The sequence below is a fragment of the Hyperolius riggenbachi genome, chromosome 5, assembly GCF_040937935.1.
Source record: "Hyperolius riggenbachi isolate aHypRig1 chromosome 5, aHypRig1.pri, whole genome shotgun sequence".
Classification (NCBI taxonomy): Eukaryota; Metazoa; Chordata; class Amphibia; order Anura; family Hyperoliidae; genus Hyperolius; species Hyperolius riggenbachi.
The window spans coordinates 168012090-168038049 of NC_090650.1; the positions used below are offsets into that span (position 1 = coordinate 168012090).

General features: G+C 44.6%; 1 protein-coding gene across 5 annotated transcripts in view; it reads left to right on the plus strand.

Annotated features, from left to right (window-relative positions):
• Positions 1–25960, plus strand: part of ANKRD33B (ankyrin repeat domain 33B) — a 688858-nt gene that overhangs the window by 462534 nt on the left and 200364 nt on the right. For all 5 annotated transcript variants that reach the window (XM_068236425.1, XM_068236428.1, XM_068236424.1 and 2 more), the window contains exon 4: positions 21607–21747. In XM_068236425.1, the coding sequence (XP_068092526.1) occupies positions 21607–21747 (141 nt within the window). The remainder of the gene's footprint in view (positions 1–21606; positions 21748–25960) is intronic.

Here is a 25960-nt window from a genome sequence, read left to right on the forward strand (position 1 = left end):
AGATCGCACTAGCCGCTAGCGTTAGCGGCTGTGGATCTTTCTGATCTGTGTTCCTGCTTGGATCACACTTGCTCTGGCGGAAGAGCGGTGGATCCTTTCTGCCTAGTTCCTGTTTCTCGTTTGTCTGTCTTGTCTGATACGGGCGCTTGCTGTAGGCTCGGTGAGGTAACCGTTAATCAAGCGTTCACGTTCTTTGTTTCGTGTTTGTCTCTTGATGGTTAGTTAGGCGTGCTTGTCTCTATTGTGCTTATCACGTGGAGACCGCGCATAACCGCGTGCACTGTTGCGAATGAGTGCGGTGTTCGCGGTTAGCTAGCGTTTATTATTTTCCGTATATTCTCATTGTATTATTTGCTGTGCCTTTGCTAACCTTGTATTCTGTTCTGATCTGCCTTGTGTCACGTCTGGCGATCGCACCTCTCGCGATCGCGTTCCTATTTCATATCTGCTGTTGTGTATGCGCGGTCGCGGGGTGGCGACTAGATTGGCGCACACACATACAATCTGTCCCTTTGCTCGTTCTCATTCGCAATCGCCTCTCTTGCGATTGCGTTCTGCGCTTCGTACAAATTCCTGTCTGGCATTTGTGGAGGTACAGAGGATTGGTTCCTCTGCACTCCCCAGCGCCATCTGCCGACAGGAATTTTCCCTCTACTGGTGCTTGCACCAAAAGCTGGGTTCTAGTATCTTGACACGCTTGTGGAGGACCTCCGCACTGTCAGCGCACATCTTTGTGCGCTGAACACGGAGATATCCCACAATCGTTACATTATGAGCAGCCCAACCCAAAACCCCAGTGTAGAGGGAATTTCTGATTTGTACGATTTTGCTGAGTATGGTTCCTGTGTCTTTAAGAGTTTCAAAATATTAAATTCAGAGACGAAAGAGGATTTTCTCTCTGAATGCGTAAAATTTTGTCTGAATCCTACTTTTCAAATTACTGATCCGTCCACGTCTGCTCTCCAATTAGCTTACGTGCTTTTGAAAGACGATCTGTTTGTATGGGCTCATGAAATCTTGCAAGACAATTCTTGGAATGATAATCTATATCAGTTTCTTACATTTACATTCTCCTACTGGTTTGAGTTGCCTTGCTTGCCACCTGCCCTGTATGAGTGTGTAGTTGCTAATGAGTCAGCTGCTCTACCTACTTCATGCAAAACCATTCAGTTTGAAAATGAATGCAGTAACTATTCCCCTGTGTCTAAACAGCAGCCACCTAAAGCAGCAAGGACTAAAAGCAGGAAAAAAAGGAAGACTTCTCAGCTGAAAAATCCGTTGCCCATAGCAACTACAAATAAAAAAATTGTTTCTGTAAAGTCTGAAATTTCTCAGTCTCAGGTTTCATTACCCCAAGAAAGGGCATTTGTGGATCCTTTGATAGGCAGAATTATTTTCTATATTAAAGGAGTAAGAAAGTCTTTGCATGTTCCTGACCCCAACCCTTATGAGGGTTTCTTGGAAACCGAGTTGTTTGAACCCCCATTTGCTCCATGGGATATTGGAGCATTAATTGAGGAGTTCGAGATTGATTGGAAGGCGTTTTGCGATTTTTACATCGCAAAAAGCGCAGAGATTCTTTATGCTTGTCTTGATTCGGTGTACGCTTTGATTGACTCTGATGAGTGTGACGAATGTTTTGTGAATCCGGTGACTTATGTGTGGCAGACGATTTTGGATGAATTGCACACACACCAATCAATTGACTTCAATAAAGAGACATCGTTATCGGATGATTGTTCCTGCCTTTCTGGGGTAAAGCATGTGAGTCTAGATATTGTGCGACCTGACATGAATGGGTGCACTACTGTGGTTGATTCCTGTGCGAATCTTGAAAGATTCTCTCCTGATTGCGTGAAGTTTGAATCTATGCGATGTAATGCCTGTTTCTCAGATGTTCCTGCAGATTGTGATCAACATGAATGTGCCAGTTTTCTCAAAGAGATGTGGGATCCCTTGTCATCTAAGAACAGATCTTTAAGATCTTCCATCTATGATCCTGCTATGGGAAAAATTCCTAAACTATGCAGCATCAAAAGTGAAATTAATATGCCTAATAAAGTTTATTCTGTTGATGTCGCTATTTCTTCTGCAGATGAGTCTCTGTCTCACCCTGTTCACACCTGTAAGGGCCCGTTGCCTGGGGACAATTGCTCCAGTGTTTCGACCCTAGATGCCTTGCAGTCTGCTCCGCAGATCGCGGAGATTTGCGCTATGGAAGCGTCAGTTTCACAACCTAAAGCGATCTTGGATTCGCAGGTTTTGCGTTCTGGCTCCTCGGATTTGACATTGTTAGCCGAATCTAAGAGTGAGACAGCGCTTCGGTTTTGCGAATCTGACTCTGAAACATCTTTGCTGGGTCCAGAGAAAGTTTCTCTGAGCCTGCCCTGTACCATGAATAACAATATGATGTCCAATCACACTGACATTTGTGAGTCCCTTTCTTGTTCTGAGGAAAGTGCTGATTCTGCACCCTGTACTCTGGATGAGTTAAGATGGCCTTGTTTAGAGTCTCCTGCAGTGTCCCTAGAGGCTCGTCTAGGTATTGCCACTATACTCACCTGTTTTTCTGCAGTTTTGGAGTTACAAGCTAGTTTGACTGCCACACAGAATTCTGGGTACAGTGAGAATGAAGTTAGGGAGTCAGTGTGTGTTCCAGTAAATATACCTGTACATTCCCCTCATGAGGATGAGATCCAGTCTCAGGTTATGGTGGAACCATTCCTGGGACATCTGCCCTGTCCACAAAATAAAGTTCCAGTTTTGCCCTGTAACATGGATAATTCAGAATCCTTCCGAGAAAACTTGAAAAATGATGTTCCTGAGGTCTTGTTTGATGTTCTGGAGGTCTCCGAGTTCCTCCCAAAGGGTGCAGAACTTGTAGGAGATGTCTTCTGCCCCCCAAGTCCTTCTGAGGTGTTACCCTCTTCCGTAGGCATTGCTGCCTTGCTGGCTACCTTTCCAGCTCTGATGGAGCTTCACTCATATGTAGTCAATGATGATATTATTGTCACAGAAATTTCTGAATTTGTATCCGAGTCTTCTTGTGAAAGTCCAGTGCCTGTGACCTCCACTCATGATGATTCTCTGTCCGGTACTGGTTTTGGTCTTGTCGTGCCGGACTCTGAGGTTGGCAGTTCCCCGACATGTACTGAGGTGTCTCCTGTGCTGGTGTACCCCAGTGTGCTCTGTGACCCAGAAAGCCCAAGTGTGCCTCGGTTACCAGCGTACTCAGATGCTTCCTCGGTGGAGACATGCTCTGATTTAGCCTGCCTGCTTGCATGCCCAGAAGTGGTCCCTGAAAGTCTTGATCTTGATGGGTGTCCTCGTAATTCTGAATCCGGAATTGTCATTGGTTCCATGGGGGTTCTTGGTAATTCTCCATGTGAGCCTGGTGATTGTTCTGCCCTCTTGGGATCTCTGTGGAGCTTCAAAAGGTTCTGGGAGATTCCGGTAGAGATTTTTTTGCTTGGTCCCCTGGATAAGATCAACGGTGGCTTTTGTGTTGTAAGGGACACTTCGAACAGGTATTGTGGCAGGTTTGGTATTTTCGGACGCTCCTTGGAAGGTGGTGGGTATTGTCTGGAGGGTGTCGATGGCTTTTTCTCTGGTATCCACAGTCCTGATGGGTGTTACGCTAAGACTGGTAGTACTGATGGGCATGTTTCGGTGGCTTCTGTTTCCGATGAGGTCGGTTTCGGGTGGACTGACTCTGGAATTGGACCTTGTCGGGCTGCCCCGACCTTCATGAGTCTTCAGTTGGAGTTTTTTGGTAACGCCAGTTTTGAAAGACGTCTGGAATTCGTCCCTAGAGGGGGGGGTACTGTAACGATCCGCTCGGCTGCCTGCGCAGGCAGGCAGCCTTTTGATCATTATTCAGGTCTGCATGCTGCAGGACTCTGGAAAGAAGGCCTTCTGTCAGTTTTGCAGCTTGTGCTTGCTGAGGAATTTGCATACGTTGTCATGCAAATTGCCTGGCCACATTCATTGGAGGCGTGTACTACAAGTACTATGTGTGTCCCACAATGCTTCGCTGCTCATAGAGGTTTGTTCCTGCTGGACTCACCTGGAGTGTCAGCCACTGCTATCTTAGTATAGTTAATTCTTGGGAAGTGCTCCTTGCATTCCTAGTTAGTGCAGTCAGTTTGTGTATAATTTGTACTGCCTATTCTGTCTTGTCTTGTCTGTCGCGATTGCGCTGTCACCAGCGGCGGTTGATAGCGAATCGCTCTGTCTTGTTTGGATCTCACTAGCCTCTAGCGGTAGCGGCTGTGGATCCTTCTGATCTGAGTTCCTGGAGTGTAAGCTGGAGCAGCGGTTGCTACCGGCTACCTCATCTGATCTGTCTTGTTTAGATCGCACTAGCCGCTAGCGTTAGCGGCTGTGGATCTTTCTGATCTGTGTTCCTGCTTGGATCACACTTGCTCTGGCGGAAGAGCGGTGGATCCTTTCTGCCTAGTTCCTGTTTCTCGTTTGTCTGTCTTGTCTGATACGGGCGCTTGCTGTAGGCTCGGTGAGGTAACCGTTAATCAAGCGTTCACGTTCTTTGTTTCGTGTTTGTCTCTTGATGGTTAGTTAGGCGTGCTTGTCTCTATTGTGCTTATCACGTGGAGACCGCGCATAACCGCGTGCACTGTTGCGAATGAGTGCGGTGTTCGCGGTTAGCTAGCGTTTATTATTTTCCGTATATTCTCATTGTATTATTTGCTGTGCCTTTGCTAACCTTGTATTCTGTTCTGATCTGCCTTGTGTCACGTCTGGCGATCGCACCTCTCGCGATCGCGTTCCTATTTCATATCTGCTGTTGTGTATGCGCGGTCGCGGGGTGGCGACTAGATTGGCGCACACACATACAATCTGTCCCTTTGCTCGTTCTCATTCGCAATCGCCTCTCTTGCGATTGCGTTCTGCGCTTCGTACAAATTCCTGTCTGGCATTTGTGGAGGTACAGAGGATTGGTTCCTCTGCACTCCCCAGCGCCATCTGCCGACAGGAATTTTCCCTCTACTGGTGCTTGCACCAAAAGCTGGGTTCTAGTATCTTGACACGCTTGTGGAGGACCTCCGCACTGTCAGCGCACATCTTTGTGCGCTGAACACGGAGATATCCCACAATCGTTACACCGTGTCTCTCCCGAGGTACAGGCGGACATGCAGAAGGAGGTGAGGGAGATGCTGGAGTTAGGGGTGGTTCAAAAGTCCAGTAGTGCCTGGGCAGCCCCTGTTGTCCTGGTCCCCAAGAAGGACCAGACAACTCGGTTCTGCGTAGACTACAGGAAACTGAACGCCATCACCACTACAGACGCCTACCCCATGCCTCGCATTGATGAGCTGCTAGATACACTGGCATCAGCCAGGTACCTATCAATCATGGATCTGAGCCGGGGGTATTGGCAGATACCACTTGCACCTGACGTGAGGCAAAAGTCGGCCTTCATCACCCCTTTCGGCCTCTTCGAGTTCACGATGATGCCCTTTGGGATGAAGAACGCCCCCGCCACGTTTCAGCGGGCCGTGAACGACCTGCTAGAGGGAATGCAAGGGTTCGCTGTAGCGTATCTGGATGACATTGCGGTGTTCAGCCCCACCTGGGAAGAACACCTCAAACACCTGTCCCAGGTACTAGAGAGGCTGGCCATGGCCAATCTGACGGTTAAACCGAGTAAGTGTCAGATTGGCATGACCGAGGTGCAGTACTTAGGTCACCGGGTGGGGGGTAACACCCTGAAACCTGACACGGGAAAGGTGGACGCCATCCTGGCATGGCCTCGACCTATCACGAAAAAGCAGGTCCAGGCGTTCCTGGGGACCGCCGGCTACTATAGGAAATTTGTTCCCGCCTATAGTACACTGGCGAAGCCCCTGACCGATGCCACTAGCAAGAAGCACCCCAAGGTTGTTAGCTGGACCCCCGCTTGCGAGACTGCCTTCCAGGCCTTGAAGCAGGCCCTCGCAAGCGCCCCTGTGCTTCAGGCCCCAGACTTCAGTCGTCGGTTTGTGGTGCAAACCGATGCCTCTGACTACGGTCTCGGCGCAGTCCTCAGCCAGGTGGATGGAAAGGGGGATGAACACCCTATCCTCTACCTGAGCCGGAAGCTCCTGCCCCGAGAGGTAGCCTACTCCACAACTGAAAAGGAGTGCCTGGCGATCGTGTGGGCCCTACAGAAACTGCAGTCGTATCTGTACGGCCGCTCCTTCACGATCGTCACTGATCACAATCCCCTGAGTTGGCTAAACCGTACTGCTGGAACCAACGGCAAGCTCCTACGGTGGAGCCTGTCATTGCAGCAGTACGACTTTACGATCCAACACAAAGCAGGCAGCCGACACCAAAACGCTGATGGGCTGTCGCGGTGTCAGGGGGAACCCGACCCAACAGCGCCAATAGCTGCTACGGAAGGCGTCCTGTTGACACCTCCCTGAGCAGAGCTCGGGAAGGGGGAGGTGTGACGCCGGGCGACGCCCAGTCGTCCGAGGATTCGCGGCCGATTGTCCGATCGCAACCGTGATCGGAAAACTGACATTCTTTATTTTTAAAATAGAAGTTTTTCCTTCCTGCCTTCCCCCCCCTTTTTGCCATGAGGGCTGAATGGGCCTGCGTTAGCATATGGCTAAAGCAACCTGGTTTAGCAAGAAATCCTGTTAAGGCTCCCGGAAAAGCTCTGGTGACACTAATGTGCTAATTGGGCAGAGCTGAAATACCAACAGAGTCTATTCAACAGGGGAAGCTAGCACAGCATGAGGTCTATTGACACCTACATTCCTCCCAGTCTTGACGGCACCGACTAGACTGAGTATGGAATGCATGGTGTTGATAACTTTGTCACATTTTGCAAATACCATCCATGGGAGGAATATGAAAATTACATAATTTTGTTTCCCTAATTCTGTAGAATATGGTGATACTAGACATAGCCAGGTAACCCGAGCAGGGGCTGAGATATGAATAATGGGGTCCCCGTGCGCCCCAAATATTGCAAGTTTGATGTCCTATGAACGTGTATTCTCAGCCCAATCTGAATATGAAATCGGTTTGCATGTGCGACAAAACCCCGGCGGGGTATGAAATTGGACATATTCTGTGGATGGCTGGAAGTTCCTCCCCTGAGAACTCACTGCCTGACACGCCCCTGGGCTGAGCTTGAGACTCCGCCCAGAAATGTCAGTGCTCAAAACTGATTGCATGAGGACCCCCAGCCAATTCCCCCACTTTCCATCATACCGAAAAGACTGCCACTGCTTGGGGAAATAGCAGTGGCCATCTTGCAGGCGGAGCAACGGCCATGTGGTTCGGCCATATTGCGAACTAACTGCAACAAAGGAACTTTGTCTTTTCCCGAACGGACTTTCCACAGAATCATAAGTATTCGTTCTTTTTATCCCTTTTTCTTTTATGTACTGTGTTATCACTGTCTCTCATCGTTTAATTGTTCACGATTGTCTGTATATATTAATTATTTATATTGTAACAAATAAAGGCTTTTTAAAAGGTCTTTACCTCTCAGTAAAACCTTCTATTCAGTATACACAGACGAGACCTAAACTTCCGAAGGGACGCTACTGTTTTGATAGATAGATAGGAATTGCACAGTTTTAACCGGTTGTTTGTTTCACAGGTCTATAGCCAGTTAGCAGTTATCTCTGGGCTGATAGAAAACAGAGATGGTGGCAAATCTACCCCTGGGTTGGAGTAAAAGTGTATTTTCGTAACCTCACAGGCTCCCTACTGCGTCGTGACGCTCAAACTCCGCCAATTCTACGCAGATTGCGTCCATAGCTCTCAATCTGTGTGCTAGAATCGGATCGGACGGTTTTGCGTGTTCACGGCCAGTGGGGCTCTTGTGACAGAGGCCCAGGATGCTTCGATAGCGGCCTTAAAGGGAAGGTTCAAGCAAAAAAAAAAAAATGAGATTCACTTACCTGGGGCTTTTACCAGCCCCATGTAGCCATCCTGTGCCCTCGTAGTCACTCACTGCTGCTCCAGTTCCCCGCTGGCAGCTTTCTGACCTCGGAGGTCAGGGCCACATTACATACATTTTTACGCATTCCAGCTAGTGCAGGAACAAAAATTTACGCGTTTCACCACTAACGCGTAAAAATGTATGTGTTAATGTTCCTGCACTAGCGGGAATGTGTAAAAATGTACGCAATTTGGCCCTGACCTCCGAGGTCAGAAAGCTGCCAGCGGGGGACTGGAGCAGCAGTGAGTGACTACGAGGGCACAGGATGGCTGCATGGGGCTGGTAGAAGCCCCAGGTAAGTGAATCTCATTTTTTTTTTTTGCTTGGACCTTCCCTTTAAGCTCATCCAGAGTGTTGGGTCTTGCATCTCTCAACTTTCTCTTCACAATATCCCACAGATTCTCTATGGGGTTCAGGTCAGGAGAGATGACAGGCCAATTGAGCACAGTAATACCATGGTCAGTAAACCATTTACCAGTGGTTTTGGCACTGTGAGCAGGTGCCAGGTCGTGCTGAAAAATGAAATCTTCATCTCCATAAAGCTTTTCAGCAGGTGGAAGCATGAACCCACTTTTGAACCAGAAACAGCGGCAGAAGTGCCTGACCTGGGCTACAGAGAAGCAGCACTGGACTGTTGCTCAGTGGTCCAAAGTACTTTTTTCGGATGAAAGCAACTTTTACATGTCATTCGGAAATCAATGTGCCAGAGTCTGGAGGAAGACTGGGGAGAGGGAAATGCCAAAATGCCTGAAGTCCAGTGTCAAGTACCCACAGTCAGTGATGGTCTGGGGTGCCATGTCAGCTGCTAGTGTTGGTCCAATGTGTTTTATCAAGGGCACGGTCAATGCAGCTAGCTATCAGGAGATTTTGGAGCACTTCATGCTTCCATCTGCTGAAAAGCTTTATGGAGATGAAGATTTCATTTTTCAGCACGACCTGGCATCTGCTCACAGTGCCAAAACCACTGGTAAATGGTTTACTGACCATGGTATTACTGTGCTCAATTGGCCTGCCAACTCTCCTGACCTGAACCCCATAGAGAATCTGTGGGATATTGTGAAGAGAAAGTTGAGAGACGCAAGACCCAACACTCTGGATGAGCTTAAGGCCGCTATCGAAGCATCCTGGGCCTCCATAATACCTGAGCAGTGCCACAGGCTGATTGCCTCCATGCCACGCGCATTGAAGCAGTCATTTCTGCAAAAGGATTCCCGACCAAGTATTGAGTGCATAACTGAACATAATTATTTGAAGGTTGACTTTTTTTGTTTTAAAAACAATTTTCTTTTATTGGTCAGATGAAATGTGCTAATTTTTTGAGATCGGAAATTTGGGTTTTCATGAGCTGTATGCCAAAATCATCAATATTAAAACAATAAAAGGCTTGAACTACTTCAGTTGTGTGTATTTGAATCTAAAATATATGAAAGTCTAATGTTTATCAGTACATTACAGAAAATAATGAACTTTATCACAATATGCTAATTTTTTGAGAAGATCCTGTACATGTTAATTAGATCCTCTCTAATGCTGGAGCGTTCGCGCACTCGATTTACTGCTCGATTCCCGTCAATTCGTTTATTTCCAACATGTCCGATTTGAATTTCGATGGATTGCTAGGTCGATTTGGCATACTTTGCATGCGAATTGACCTAACGATCCATCAAAATCCAAATCGGACATGTTGGAAATAAACGAATCGACGGGAATCTAGCGGGAAATCGAGTGCGCGAACGCACCGTGTGGATCCAGCATTAGGCGTCTTTTCTCTAGACTAAATAAACCCAGTTTATCTAACCTTTCTTGGTAAGTGAGACCTTCCATCCCATGCAGGGTTGCTCTCCAAATTCGCGAATTCGAATACTACCCATGATAAAGGGTAGACTTTCATGCTTGCCGAATTCGAATAGCTATCCTGCTCCCGAATTCGAAGTCGAATTTTCCCGAATAGTGCTCTCGAATTCGGACATGATCACGGGTTTTAACCCATGATCACGAATTCGGCTTCGGTATCCAGCTGATAACGTCATTGGGCCAATCAGAAGGCCCCCAGCCGGGGCACTAGCAACCAATCAGAGGAGGAAAGCCTAATCCTCCCCTCCTCTATATAAGGTGGCAGCCATGTTGCATAGACCGTCCTTGCTGTATGACTGAGTGGTACTGAGAGCATCTCCAGTGCTGCTGCGTGTCTGAGCAAGTGCTTTTCACCTGTTAAACATAGCGATTTACATCCTGACTACATTCTAAACCCATATATTATATTGCTGTATAGTTAGACAGTGATTTGAGTTTTATTGTTCAGTCAGCTAGTGTAGTGTATATACTGTATACTGTGCTAGGCTAGTATTAGGTCTGTGTGCAGGCTAGGCCTGCTAGCCCAGGTAGCCTTAGCCTACTACTAGCTTAGGTAGGTTAGGGATTTTACTTAATTTCTACTGTTAGTCTGTGAGTTTATTAGCTTCAGTACTGTGTTAGTTACTTTACAGAGGGCAGCATGAGTTGTGATCTGTGACTGCCTGCCACATCTCTGTCTGACCCTATTGTTTGTGTCCATGTGTGACAGACTTTGATTGCCACTGTCGGTCACAGGCGTTAGTTATCGACTACTAGTCTACTACACTACTACTACTAGGGATTATAGTTAGTTGTTATTTACCTACATACTACTTTACTTAATTTCTACTGGTGTTAGTCGTTGAGTTTATTCGCTTCAGTACTGTGTTAGTTACTGTACAGGCCAGCATCTGTTGTGATCTGTGACTGCCTGTCACATCTCTGCCTGGGTGCTAGTAAAAAAGGGTGCACAGGGATAGTGGACAAAAAGGGCGCCGCCATAGACTGCAATGCAAAATATCGGCTATTCGGCGCCCGACAGGAAAAAAGGGCGCCCGAGAAATAGCGGTTACAGGGATCGTGTTAACAAAAGTTTTCGTTTACAGAATAAGGTTTATAACAAATATCGTTTACAAGTTCGTTTTGAGTTTGTGTTATACTTATTTTTTCGTTTTTAAGTTTCGCTTATATCAGTTTTTACCTAATTTTTCGTTTAAAAATTTCACTTACAAAAGTATAACAACTACATTTCGTTTACACTTCTTTGATCATTTTAAAAATTTGTTTTCATATGTATAATGCTTAAATACCGTTTTCAACCTTATTGTATTAGAAATACATCTCTTTTGGTATTAACTTTGTTTTTACACTTATAATGCGTTGATTATAGTTACTAAAATATCGCTTTTAATGTTACTGTTATTTTAATATTTCTAATGCCTGTAAGGCTATCTATTGTATTGTATATATTTATATATACTTTTATCTATTTATAATATTAATGTATACGTGATTTTAAGGCTATTTTAAAGCTATTTATTCTATTACAAATATATAAATTATTTTATTCATGTTATTTGTAGAGAAGTATTTTAAGGATTAAATATATTATTGTTTATATGTGTTTAGGGTGTTTGTGCGATGGGGATGGTTAGGTTTAGGCATTACCAGGGGGGTCTAGGGGTTAGGGATAGGTACAGGGAGGGTTAGGTATAGTTACAGTATAATATACGCAATCAGGGGGTGGTTAGGTTTAGGCACCACCAGGGGGTCTTAGGTTTAGGCACCACCAGGGGGGTCTTAGGGTTAGGCACCAACCGGGGGGGGGTCTTAGGGTTAGGCACCAACCGGGGGGGTCTTAGGGTTAGGCACCAACCGGGGGGGTTTTAGGGTTAGGCACCACCAGGGGGGTCTTAGGGTTAGGCACCACCAGGGGGGTCTTAGGTTTAGGCACCACCAGGGGGGTCTTAGGGTTAGGCACCAACCGGGGGGGTTTTAGGGTTAGGCACCACCAGGGGGGTCTTAGGGTTAGGCACCAACCGGGGGGGGGGTCTTAGGGTTAGGCACCAACCGGGGGGGTCTTAGGGTTAGGCACCACCAGGGGGGTCTTAGGGTTAGGCACCACTAGGGGGGTCTTAGGTTTAGGCACCACCAGGGGGGTCTTAGGGTTAGGCACCACCAGGGGGGTCTAGGGGTTAGGGATAGGTACAGGGAGGGCTCTGTGTGAGAGTAAGGTTAGGTATAGTTACAGCACAATATATGTAATATATACAATTTATTAAATTATATATATTTAAACAAAGAGGGGTCTAGGGGTTAGGGATAGGGAGAGATCTGTGTGAGCCTACTGTTAGGTATAATTACAGTAAAATATCTGTAAAACATACCATTACATTGCTATGCTTAATACAAGTGTAAATATCGTTTTTCTTATAGACGATATTTGACGTTTCTTTTCAGAATTCGTTTGTTGTTATAGACGGTATTTTGCCATTTCATTTCCGTTTATTTAACCTATTTAGCACTAAATTTTCGTTTACAACGCCTTAAAAGAAAAATATGGTTTTGCATTAAAACTTAAAATTTCGGCTATACCCCGCGCCCTTTTTTCCAGGCGCCCTTTTTTGATACACGCCTCTGCCTGACCCTATTAATTGCGTCCGTGTGTGACAGACTTTGATTGTCACTTTCAGTCACATGCGTTAGTTATCAACTACTAGTCTACTACACTACTACTACTACTAGGTATTATAGTTAGTTGTTATTTACCTATGTACTATTTTACTTAATTTCTACTGTTGTTAGTCATTGAGTTTATTAGCTTCAGTACTGTGTTAGTTACTTTACAGAGGGCAGCATCTGTTGTGATCTGTGGCTGCCTGTCATCGCTGCCTGACCCTATTGATTGCATCCGTGTATGACAGACTTTGATTGCTACTGTTGGTCACACGAGTTAGTTATCGACTACTGTAGACTACATTACTAGTACTGCCTGACTACTAGTATTTAAAAAAAAAAAAAAAAAAAAAACCTTTCTTTTTTTTTTTTTTTGGTCACTCACCCACCAACCCAGACGCTTTATTAAAGTTTACACCCTTTCCCGCCCTTTCTACATATATATTTTTTTGTGTTTCTTACGTATTTGTATAATTGTATGATGACTGGCAGAGGTAGAGGCACCAGCAGGAGAGGCAGCGCCATTGCTAAAGCCACTGCCAGCAGGTCTGTGACTAGTCTGCCGCCAGCCACTGACCGCAGAGTTGTGGAGGAGGGAGCAGAGGCGCAGCAGCTGCGTGTTGCACCCATCTTTGCCTTGGGTCATCGTTCCCGGCCCATTGCGGAGAGTCAGGCACAGGCTGTGGGGGGAATGATGGTGGAGCAGCAAGCCACCGTTTCCAGCCAGACCTCCAGCGCCAGTGAGACCAGTGCCACCACCAGCACTCCGGTCCTACACCACCCACGAGTCATGACTAATAGTTGTCCTATGGACAGATTCCCCCACCTAAGCTGTAGATCTCTGCAGCTCGTCCTATACAGCAGGGCCTCCAAAAAGTCCTGTTCTGGTATTCCATGTACTCTCACAGTCAGGACTTGTGTCACGTGCCGTGCCTGCTGCCTTACTTGTGGTGGTAGCTGTTTCTTAGGCTCCCACTCCGGACCAGAATCGAACCAGGATTCCCTGGCCTGTTACCCGCCGTGGACACCATGGTACTGAGAAAGTGCCAAAGAAAGTTTATCACACAGTTGAATGGATGCCAGACTTGCCCTCCCTAACATTTTCGTTAAAGGTACTGTAGAGCCAGCAGAAAAAGTAATTTAAAAAAATAGATGTAAGCTTTAACTATGGTAGAGAAAGAACCATGAAAAGTTGATAAGGCAGTCAGACATTACCTGACATCACTGAGTGAGGAAGAGCAATCTCGCCATGGTGCGCACCAGTCCAGCACGGCCGTCACTACACAATACAGCTGTTTGTGGTGCGTTACACAGTGAGTTTGGTCTGTCAGTGTGAAGCAGTATGCTAATTACAGTACCTGATTGATGTATACACATGCAAGATGTTTTAAAGCACTTTAGGCATGCAATTTAGCATTCAATGTGATTCCTGCCTTGCTTTGCGTCAAATCCAGATTTTTCCCCGGGTCTTTTGGCGTGTATCCCACTCCGCCATGCCTCCCTCCAGGTGTTAGACCCCTTGAAACATCTTTTCCATCACCTTTATGGCCAGCATAAATGTTTCTAGTTTTTAAAGTTCACCTCCCCATTGAAGTCTATTGTGGTTCGCGAAAGTTCGCAAGTTCCTGAACGTTTGCGGAGGTTTGCGAACCTAAAACCAGAGGTTCGGGCCATTTCTACTGCTGTCCGGAACCTCCTGCTGTTGGAATTTATTATTACAGCCGTGGTACCAACGCTAGGGACCATGACCCGTTACATTGCCTGCTGCCACACGTCACTGCTTCTCCTGCTGCCACATTTCACCTCCTGCTGTCTGTGTTCCTGCTGCCAGGGTCTGCAGAATTATGCGCTGCTGCCATGCTCCACTAGCTATTATTAGGCTACAAATTTAGCTATGCTGTTGAAGAACAAATTTTACAACAGTTGAGTTCTGTAAGGGAAAAAACATTAAGTTGGGTACAAGAGGAAGAATATGAAAAAAAAAAATGATGGCGAAGAAGAACAATAAGAAGAATAAACAAGAAATGCAGAAAAAAGTTTACCATCAATTTTTTTACACCTATTTAATTGTGATTTCCCTTTAAAAAAAAATAGCCGGGCTGCAATGCTCTTAAGCTGCTCCAGACCTTGTCTCAGATTTCTACACCTTTAAACCAATTTGTGCTGAAACTGGACCCAAAATACAGAGGAATCCCACCCAACACGACTAAGACTACAACTACAACCAACCAGAACAATCGGATTACTTTGGATGGCAGAGATTTAAACTGGATTGAAATCCTCCATGAAGCCTACCATTCCTGAACACACCAAGCCTTCTAACAGCTGACCTAAAACAAGACCTTCAGCCTCTCTGTGATTGCCCTCGCTCCACCCTGTGAGCAATCCTTTATCCATTATCCAAGGCATATGCAACAAGTGACTATTTTCCACATTTATTTTATCATTTATCATCTAACTCTAAAACAAGGAACTTTACTTAAAATAAATCTATGACCCAACTCTGTGTAGGAAGAAAGCCTTTTGCACAGATCCCCTTTGATCTCAGCATGATTCCAGAAGTAAAAGCTAGCTAAACAAGTCTATTGTCTCTAATGTCAACATACAAATACTCATCAAAGGATCTTCTCTCTGCCTGCCCTCCCAAGAAACAATTACAAATTAACACCTATAGTAAAGTAAAAGCTATCTAAACAAGTCTATTGTCTCTAATGTCAACATACAAATACTCATCAAAGGATCTTCTCTCTGCCTGCCCTCCCAAGAAACAATTACAAATTAACACCTCACTAGCTCTCCTCTTAAAATCCTTTGGGATACTCAGGAAAAGCAGAAGAGGGCGGAGAGGCAGTGGATCCAAAAACAAACACCAGGGAAGCAACACCAGGCAAAGGGTAACAAGTTTGACAGTGAAGTCAAAAAAACATAGCTTTCCCCAGGAAAGCTCAATCACAGCCACACTCTGCAATGCCAGATCAATAAATAATAAGACTGCAACTATACATGACCTAATAGAGCTCTCTGATTTGATCTTTTTGACAGAGACCTGGCTTAGGAAACATGCAGGCCCAACTCTTGAAGCAACCGTGCCGACCAATTATTCAGTCTTGCACTGTGAGAGACAAGACTGCAAGGGTGGGGGGTTGCCATATGCTTCAGATCCTCTTTGAACATAAGGTCCCTGCCAATAGGCCCCACTGAAACCTTTGAATGCCTGGCAGCCCAACTCTCATCAGAGATAAACATCAACATATTGCTCATATACCGCCCCCCAGAAAATGGCTCAGCCTTTCTTAAAGAAATCTCTGAACTCTTATCCTGCCTTACAGTGGAACACCATAGATGGATCATCCTGGGAGATTTTAATGCATGGGTGGATGATCAGGACTCACACCTAGGAAGTCAACTACTTCTCATAATGAGCGAACTGGGTTTCTCTCAGGTTGTCAACCTCCCCACCCACAAGAAAGGGCACACCCTGGATCTTATATTTCATTCCGGACTTTTAATATCACGCATGGATATAAATGCAGTGGTATGGTCACACCACACCATCCACTTCTCTCTGACAGCACCAGCGATAAAACACATAGGGAAAGAACTCATAAAATACCGCTCTTTGAAAGATGACTCACCCCAGCACGTTCAGAACATCCTCAACTTCGACGCATTAACCAATCATTGCGCAGACCCAGACTCCATGGTCCTGATGTACAACCATGCAGTGTCATCTGCCTATGACGCCCTTGCTCCAGTTCGCATTAAACGGTCTACACCACTTCACCATGCACGGTGGTTTGACAGCTCACTAAAGGACCTAAAGAAAGAAGTGCGCAGACTAGAAAAGAAGTGGCGAAAATCTCAGAATTCAAAAGATAAGCACATCCTTGTCTCTCACCTGGAAAGCTACCAAAATGCGATCACCAAGAAAAAAATCCTCCTACCTATCACAGGAGATCGCAAAGGCCACCAACAGGCCAGCCCAACTATTCCGCACAGTTGATAGACTTTGTAACCCATCCTGTCTAAACCCTACTATAACTCCCTCAAAGGAGCTATGTGAGAAATTTGCTTGCTACTTTGCTGACAAAGTATCCTCTATTCGGTCTCTCATTCAGTCCACAGTACCTAAGACTTATTCAACTCCTGTAAATATTTGAAAGAACAACCTAACACCCTGGACTGACTTCAAAAGTATCAGTGAGGAAGAGATCTCAGACATCCTCCGTCGCCTCCGCCAGACAACCTGCGACCTGGATCCTGGACCAACTAAACATATGCTGAAATTCACTGACCTGCTTGGTCCAGCATTTCACAAAATAGTAAATTGCTCTCTGCAAGCAAGGAGGTTTCCTACCTCTCTAAAAGAAGGAATCATCAAGCCCCTTGTTAAAAAACCTTCCATGGATCCAGATGCAATGAGCAGCTACAGACCTGTCTCCAACCTCCCCTTCTTAGGTAAAGTTATTGAAAAGGCTGTCTATCTGCAACTTGAAACCAGGCTGTCAGTAAACAACATCCTGGACCCTCTACATTCTGGCTTTAAGAAACACCACAGCTGTGAAACAGCCCTCATCCAAGTCTGCAACGATCTGCTCATGGCAAGGGACAGAGGGGAATGCTCCATCCTAATCTTGTTGGATCTCTCAGCGGCTTTTGATACAGTTGACCATGAACTCCTGCTTAACAGACTGCAGGAGTACTGTGGCATCAGGGGATCAGTCCTCCAGTGGTTCACTTCATTCCTGACTGACAGAACACAGAGAGTATCCCTAGGACCTATAATGTCCAACCCTGCACCTCTACAATTCGGAGTGCCACAAGGATCAATCCTATCCCCTCTGCTGTTTGCAATCTACATGTTGCCACTCGGTACACTTATCCAACGACATGGCCTGACGTACCACTGCTACGCTGATGACACACAGCTTTACCTGTCCTTCAAACCTGGTGGAACAGACCCTACTCCAAAAAAAAAACTTTTGCTTAGCTGAGCTACAGGCATGGATGAATGATAACTGGTTGAAACTGAATGCTAATTGAATCACTCCCCCACTAGATGAGATTAATATTCCCATGCACATGGAACAAATATCCAAGTATGCAATTGTGAGAAAACGCGGAAAAGCCGGCACGTGTGCTGAAAGCAAGGCGGCTGATTCCGCGTCCAACGCGGCGGTTTGCACGCGTCTGGTAGTGTGGCAGAACGCGGAAAAGCCGCCGCATGTTCCAACAGCAAAGCGGCTGTTTCCGCGTTCAAAATGGCGGTTTGTACGCAGCAGCGTGCCTTTGGAGTGGCTGGGTCTGTTAGTCCACATAGATGGATGAAGAGCTACGCGCGCGGGCCAGAAGTCAGGACCTTTATACCAGCAGGGGAAGTGTCAGCTGATCAGGACGATCAGCAGATTCCTGCTGAACTCATGATTGGCTGAGTGGCTCGGGCGGGGCAGCAGAGTTCAGCTACTATATATTCTGCTTGCTTGTCAGTTGCTGGTTGTCTGCCATTGCAAACACTTTGTGGAAGCATTCAGACCATAGTCAGATCCTTACAGTGTGTTTGAACCAGGTGGACCTGGGAATTCACACTGAGCAAGATTACCTTGTACTGTTTACTTGTTAGACCAGTTCCAGGGTGTTGAGATCAAGGCCCTCACACCCCAGACTAGGAATACTGTGTATCTTCTGTGTATTCTCTAGCATAGTTCCAGGGTGTTGAGATCAAGGCCCTCACACCCAAGACTAGGGAACTGTATTGTCTTTGTGTTATATTCCAGACTAATTCCAGGGTGTTGACGATCACGGACCTCACACCCAAGACTAGGGAATTGTATTATCATTTATGTTATACTCCAGACTAGTTCCAGGGTGTTGATGATCACGGACCTCACACCCAAGACTAGGGAATTGTGTTATCATTTATGTTATACTCCAGACTAGTTCCAGGGTGTTGATGATCACGGACCTCACACCCAAGACTAGGGAATTGTATTATCATTTATGTTATGCTCCAGACTAGTTCCAGGGTGTTGTGACTACGGACCTCACACCCCAGACTAGGATTGTGCTATTACTGTATTACATTAGCCCAGTCCAGGGCAATACCTTTCATATTAGCTGCAGGGCTTCCTGCAACCCAGTCTCGGTCCCTCGCCCAGGGGTCCACAGGCTACAGGAATATCACCCACAGTCAGGGGTGAATTCCTCAGGAGTCTTAGGCCGCCAGCTCCTCTGGTTTTCTCCACTCAGAGTTGTTACTGTTTCACCAAACACTCTCACTATTCTGGTGTCCAGAGGTTAGCTATACATCTGTATTATCGCTGATTCTGCAGATCATCGATAATCAGGCGTATATCTGCATTCTTGGTGGTACTGCAGATCGCCAATAATCAGATTCTCTCTGCGTGCTGACACCAATCGTTACAAAAATTATGTACAATCAATTTCATCACCAGAAATGAGAAAGGAGTGCCAAGGGAGCGGGCGTGTGCATGCACACCAATGTGCAAAATGTGCAAAAAACAATCAATGACTAATAATAAGATATAATATTAGTCTTTGATTGTTTTTGATTGTTTTTTGCACATTAATTGCACTTAATTCCCTTAGGACCCGAGGATGCATGCCATCTGGGTCAGGTGCCTTGTCTATTTTTAATTTATTTAGTCCTGCCTTCACTTCTTCCTGCGTTAAGTATTTAATATTACAGTTGGAAGAATGAGACTCTTCTGCATCTGTAATTTGCAACAGTGATGTTTCCCTTGTGAAGACAGAAGCAAATAAAGCATTTAATAACTCTGCCTTACTTTGGTCATCCACCATTGAGTTCCCACCCTCATCCTTTAAGAGTCCAATACAGTCAACCTTTCTTTTTTTAGAGTTGATGTACTTGTAAAACTTCTTTGGGTTAGATTTGATATCCCTAGCGATTTGATTTTCAGCTTCAATCTTTGCCAGCCTAATTTCTTTTTTACAACTTTTATTGCACTCCTTATAATTGCTTAATGCAGCCTCGGCCCCCTCCTGTTTTAGGACCTTATAGGCATTCTTTTTCCCCTTCATTTTATCTCTAACCTTTCTATTCATCAATAGAGGCCTTTTTTTATTCCTAGACATTTTGTTTCCATATGGGATATACATACTACAATATTGATTGAGAATAAGTTTAAAAGCTTGCCATTTCCCTTTAGTGTCCTCCCCTTGTAGTACTTTATCCCAGTTCACCAAACTTAGTGCCTGGCTGAGTTGATTGAACTTTGCTTTTCTAAAATTCATAGTTTTAGTGGTCCCGCTGCCCCGTGGCCTATCAGTCACCAAATCAAACATTATCATGTTGTGATCACTATTTCCCAAATGTTCTTGAACCTGCACATTTGATACATTATCTGGTCTATTAGAAATGATGAAATCCAGTAACGCATTCCCCCTAGTTGGTTCCGTTACCATTTGAGTCAAGTAATTGTCCTGTAGTGATATCAGAAATCTGCTGCTTTTACCAGAATGGGTACATGCCTAATTTTTCTGGCTGCACTGCAGCTGCAACAACAAAACAAAAGGCATGTAGATGTGTCAATTCCCCTTCATGATCGTTACCTTGCCGCGGTGAAGGGGTTGTGTATCAAAATGAAGCAATGACCTATATGAGTGTGTTGGGGGGGGGCACACCCAAGATAATAAGGTTGTTGCTTCATTGTGGACAGACCAAAATCGATCAGCTGGACAGTCACTGTTGTTCTGTCATTGAGTTACCTCAGCCCGACCATATGGGCTTGAAAACCGCCATCGCCTGCACTCTCGTCATGGTGTGCACCAGTCCAGCACGGCCATCACTGCACAAACAGCTGTTTGCGGTGCGTTACACAGTGAGTTTGGTCTGTCAGTGTGAAGCAGTGCACTACTTACACTACCTGCTGATCCATGTATAGACACGCAAGATGTTTTCAAGCACTTTATGCCTCCAATTTAGGAATGCAATGTGATTTCTGCCCTTTAGGGATTATAACCCTGCTCTGCATCAAATCCATAATTTTCCCCGGGGTTTTTGGCGTTTATCCCACTCTGCCATGCCCCCCTCCAGGTGTTAAAGCGGACCCAAACCAAACATTTTTTTTAATTCAAAATATTTAGTTGCACCACTCTGACACATACAAATATAAATAAACACTACTTCAAGCCTATGAGCATTTCAGTGCATGCTTTTCACCCTTCTCTTTTTATAACTAGGGTTATACAGGTGGCAGCCATTAGCAATTCCTCCTTTGCTGGACACCATCTACTCCACCAGTTTGCCGGATTTTTTGCCGGCAATATGAAAGGAAGGGAGGGGTTCCTCCAATAAATGTAAAATATTTTATATTTGTCATCATGCAGCTGAAAAAAGGCTGCTATTTATTATTATAATTTATAAAATAGATTTTATTTCTGAAATCTTGTATTTTTAGTTTGGGTCCACTTTAAACCCTTTGAAACATCTTTTGCATCACTTTTGTGGCCAGAAACATTGTAGTTTTTAAAGTTCGCCTGCCCATTGAAGTCAATTGCGGTTCGCCGAGTTCGCCAGTTCACAAACTTTTGCAGAAGTTTGCATTCGCGGTTTGCGAACCCAAAATCTGAGGTTTAAGCCATCTCTAATGACCTGTGCCAAATGCAAATCATTTGCATGCCTAGCAGCCAGGGGTGTAACAACTCATCATGTGGCTACCCAGCAACAGTTTGATGGGGCCCACATAGATAGACAGATTTGTAAAGTTTACAACAAATACACATGAGCGGATAAAACATTCCCAAAGTATTTGATTTCTCAAGAGCATTGAGAGGGATGAATGATATTTACTTTTTACTATTTGCAACGTCTGTTTACCCAATGACTATGTCTTTTGAACTGTAACAATATAGCATATTAACTTGTTTTAAAAAGAAGATATTGAAAATTTCTTGTATTCTAATTTGCACAGTATTAAGAATAATAATCATGAGCTGATAAAGAGCTTCAGGCTAGAGAGATATGAGCAACAATAAAAAAATACAATATGTATGCCAGAACAATCTGTTTCTCACAAATCTTTTTCTATAGCAATGGGAATAAAACACCATTTTGTGATTTTGATTAAATATTTAGTTTTTTTTTTTTTTTAATGCAGGACACATAATGATTACAAATTATTTGCTGAACTACTATCCTGGATTGGATCTTGAAATAAGAAATATCCATGGATTTACTGCATTAATGAAAGCATCAATTCAAGGCAGAACAGACTGTGTTCGAGCATTGATGTTAGCAGGTAAGTCCAGCAAAAATAAATGCAATATTTTGTTAAATGTGCTGGGCCAGATTTATACTTTTCTCTTCAGGTAGCCATTACACATGAAATGCAGACAATAACCCTATATATCAAATACGACCAGGACCCGCACTTAAGAAGTATAGCCATCACTCCCACATATGAAATGCAACCCTTTACCTAACATATGAAATGCAGCTGATGACCCAAAAAATGTAATACAGCCAAGACCAATATAAGAAGTGCAGCCATGCAGGGCTGCCGTTTGTGTGGTATAACTAGTAGTGCTGTATGCGACTCAAGCAAACTGCAGCCCCGTTTTCACAATCTTTGTTTACAATGGAATCCTCCCTGTGATTCTCACTGACGGTAACAGGAAAAAAGGGCGCCAGCAGCTAGTGGACAAAGGGCGCCGCCATTCACTCCCATAATAAATATCATTTAATGGGCGCCGAACATGAAAAAAGGGCGCCTGAGATTATTAACGTTTTACAAACGCCAGGGGGGTGGTTAGGGTTAGGCACCACCAGGGGGGTGGTTAGGGTTAGGCACCACCAGGGGGGTGGTTAGGGTTAGGCCCAACCAGGGGGGTCTTAGGGTTAGGCACCACCAGGGGGGTTCTTAGGGTTAGGCACCACCAGGGGGGTCTAGGGGTTAGGGATAGGTACAGGGAGGGTTCTGTGTGAGAGTAGGGTTAGGATTAGTTTTAGTAAAATGTTAGTAATACTTACTAATGTTTTACAACACTTATTACGAACGTAGTTATATTTATATCATCATTATAAACAATATTTTCAGATATTATAAAAAGAAACGATACATGAAGGTTATTAACAATAATTTACAATTATAACGATTAAACATATATTATCTTTTTTTAACAAACGTAATTATAAGTTTCACTTTTGAAACAGGGAAGATTAACGTTTTCACAATTGCCGATTTCATACACATTATTTAATGATTTATAAATTTGTAAAACATTATTTGTAAACGAAATACAACACAATATTTTTATAAACGGTATTACTGCTTATCGTTTACACCCCTCTTCCTTTTTTCCCGACGCCCTTTTTTGATGTACGCCTCACTGACAGCCTGCTAATACCATTGCAGGCAGATGGCACTACAAGGGGAGAGAAAGTGAGAAGCTGGACTAATTTGTGAACCTCAGACACACTGAGGGTAAATAATATTATACCCGTTGCCTAAAGTTTACAACGTGTGCATACAAGAATCAAATTAAAGGGAGCTCAGTTCCTGCAGAAATACTGAGAATTATCATTGCATTGCAAGATGTGTTGCCTGTCTTGTGGAAGGCTCCTTATAGCAGCCAATATTATGTGCTTGAGGACAGTGACCTTCCATGCTAATAAACACTGATCTCTTCTAGTCTTTAATCCTTACAGCCTCTCTTAATAGTGTATAATTAAAGGTAACTAAGCTCCACATTTACAATATCTATAAAAAAAAAAAAAAACCTCCCCCAAGGGAGGTTCACAAAGGGATCTGAGTCACCTGACTAGATCCCTTTAAAGGCTGCTCCAGTTCACATTGTCTTTAACTGTCTAAGAAGTTGTATATGTGGTAACTGAAATGCACCATTCAGTGTTGCATCAAATGTCAGGAAAAGGAATATTGAGCTTACCACTGTGTCCTTTGTACTGCTAGATGCAGTACAAAACTATACAAGCGTCAATCATAAACAGATCCTGCCCATACATGTCAATCTGATGAAATAGTGACCTCTTCAAATCAATGAGAAAAAAAATTCAATGATGGCAATTTCCAGTCAGTCTTCCTCTGCCATGCACTTCCCTATGCTGCCAAGAGTGTGCAGAGAGAGGCAGAGAGGATAAGAGGCTGGACAGGTTGTGCTGCTTTTTGTGACGCTGTGAGAAGGGTAGAGATGGGATGAGGCAGAGAGGAAGCAGAGAGGCCAAGAGGCAGATGCATATCTTTAAGGGTGCACATATGGCACGTGCCCTAGTCGCCTCCCACTTCAAACAACAGGGGGGCGCAGTGCTGCTGGCAGAATTCCTGAGTCTAAGGGAGTAACAATCACCATGCACTCTGGCCGTCTCAGTCTTTGTCATATATCTACATCAGAAGCTATTGAGATTTGAGCTCCGAACTTTTCCCTCTTTCCCAACCACAGATCATGTCTCAGTCCCCTGAGATAGTGGTAGATTCTCCTGGTCTGGAGGTTACAGGATCTCCCATTCATTCCCCTCTCTGTCATTCACACATTCCTCAGCCTTATCTCAGTGTGCTGTGTTTACTCACTTTTATTTATGACATTCTCTGTGCTTTAACCATTACCCTGCTGGCATCTCTGTGGCAATCTCTCCTCTCTTGTATACAGTCTACCTCAATTGTCAAAATTATGCACTTTATTTCTAGCTCAGTATTTACCTACCAATATGTAATAGGTTGTCAAGCTTTTATTATGTTACAGTTGTCACTGCAAATGTTTTCTTTCTTTCATATTACAGTGGTGGCTGCCATATTCACAGGTCCTTCTAAAAAAATTAGCATATTGTGATAAGGTTCATTATTTTTTGTAATGTACTGATAAACATTAGACTTTCATATATTTTAGATTCATTACACACAACTGAAGTAGTTCAAGCCTTTTATTGTTTTAATATTGATGATTTTGGCATACAGCTCAAGAAAACCCAAAATTCCTATCTCAAAAAATTAGCATATTTAATCAAACAAACAAACACAGAACATTTATATCGCGCTTTTCTCCTGGCGGACTCAAAGCGCCAGAGCTGCAGCCACTGGGACGCGCTCTATAGGCAGTCGTAGTGTTAGGGAGACTTGCCCAAAGTCTCCTACTGAATAGGTGCTGGCTTACTGAACAGGCAGAGCCGAGATTCGAACCCAGGTTGCCTGTATCAGAGGCAGAGCCCTTAACCATTACACTATCCAGCCACCCCGACCAATAAAAGAAAAGGGTTTTTAAAACAATAAAAGTCAACCTTCAAATAATTATGTTCAATTATGCACTCAATACTTGGTCGGGAATCCTTTTGCAGAAATGACTGCTTCAATGCGGCGTGGCATGGAGGCAATCAGCCTGTGGCACTGCTAAGGTGTTATGGAGGCCCAGGATGCTTTGATAGCGGCCTTAAGCTCATCCAGAGTGTTGGGTCTTGCATCTCTCAACTTTCTCTTCACAATATCCCACAGATTCTCTATGGGGTTCAGGTCAGGAGAGTTGGCAGGCCAATTGAGCACAGTAATACCATGGTCAGTAAACCATTTACCAGTGGTTTTGGCACTGTGAGCACGTGCCAGGTCGTGCTGAAAAATGAAATCTTCATCTCCATAAAGCTTTTCAGCAGATGGAAGCATGAAGTGCTTCTGATAGCTAGCTGCATTGACCATGCCCTTGATAAAACACAGTGGACCAACACCAGCAGTTTGCCATTTTCCTCTCCCCAGTCTTCCTCCAGACTCTGGCACCTTGATTTCCGAATGGCATGCAAAAGTTGTTTTTATCCAAATAAAGTACTTTGGACCACTGAGCAACAGTCCAGTGCTGCTTCTCTGTAGCCCAGGTCAGGCGCTTCAGCCGCTGTTTCTGGTTCAAAAGTGGTTTGACCTGGGGAATGCGGCACCTGTAGCCCATTTCCTGCACACGCCTGTACACGGTGGCTCTGGATGTTTCTACTCCAGACTTAGTCCACTGCTTCCGCAGGTCCCCCAAGGTCTGGAATCGGTCCTTCTCCACAATCTTCCTCAGGGTCCGGTCACCTCTTCTCATTGTGCAGCGTTTTCTCCCACACTTTTTCCTTCCCACAGACTTCCCACTGAGGTGCCTTGATACAGCACTCTGGGAACAGCCTATCCATTCAGAAATTTATTTCTGTGTCTTACCCTCTTGCTTGAGGGTGCCAATGATGGCCTTCTGGACAGCAGTCAGGTTGGCAGTCTTACACATGATTGCGGTTTTGAGTAATGAACCAGGCTGGGAGTTTTTAAAAGCCTCAGGAATCTTTTGCAGGTGTTTAGAGTTCATTAGTTGATTCAGATGATTAGATTAATAGCTCGTTTAGAGAACCTTTTCATGATATGCTAATTTTTTGAGATAGGAATTTTGGGTTTTCATGAGCTGTATGCCAAAATCACCAATGTTAAAACAATAACCGGCTTTAACTACTTCAGTTGTGTGTAATGAATCTAAAATATATGAAAGTCT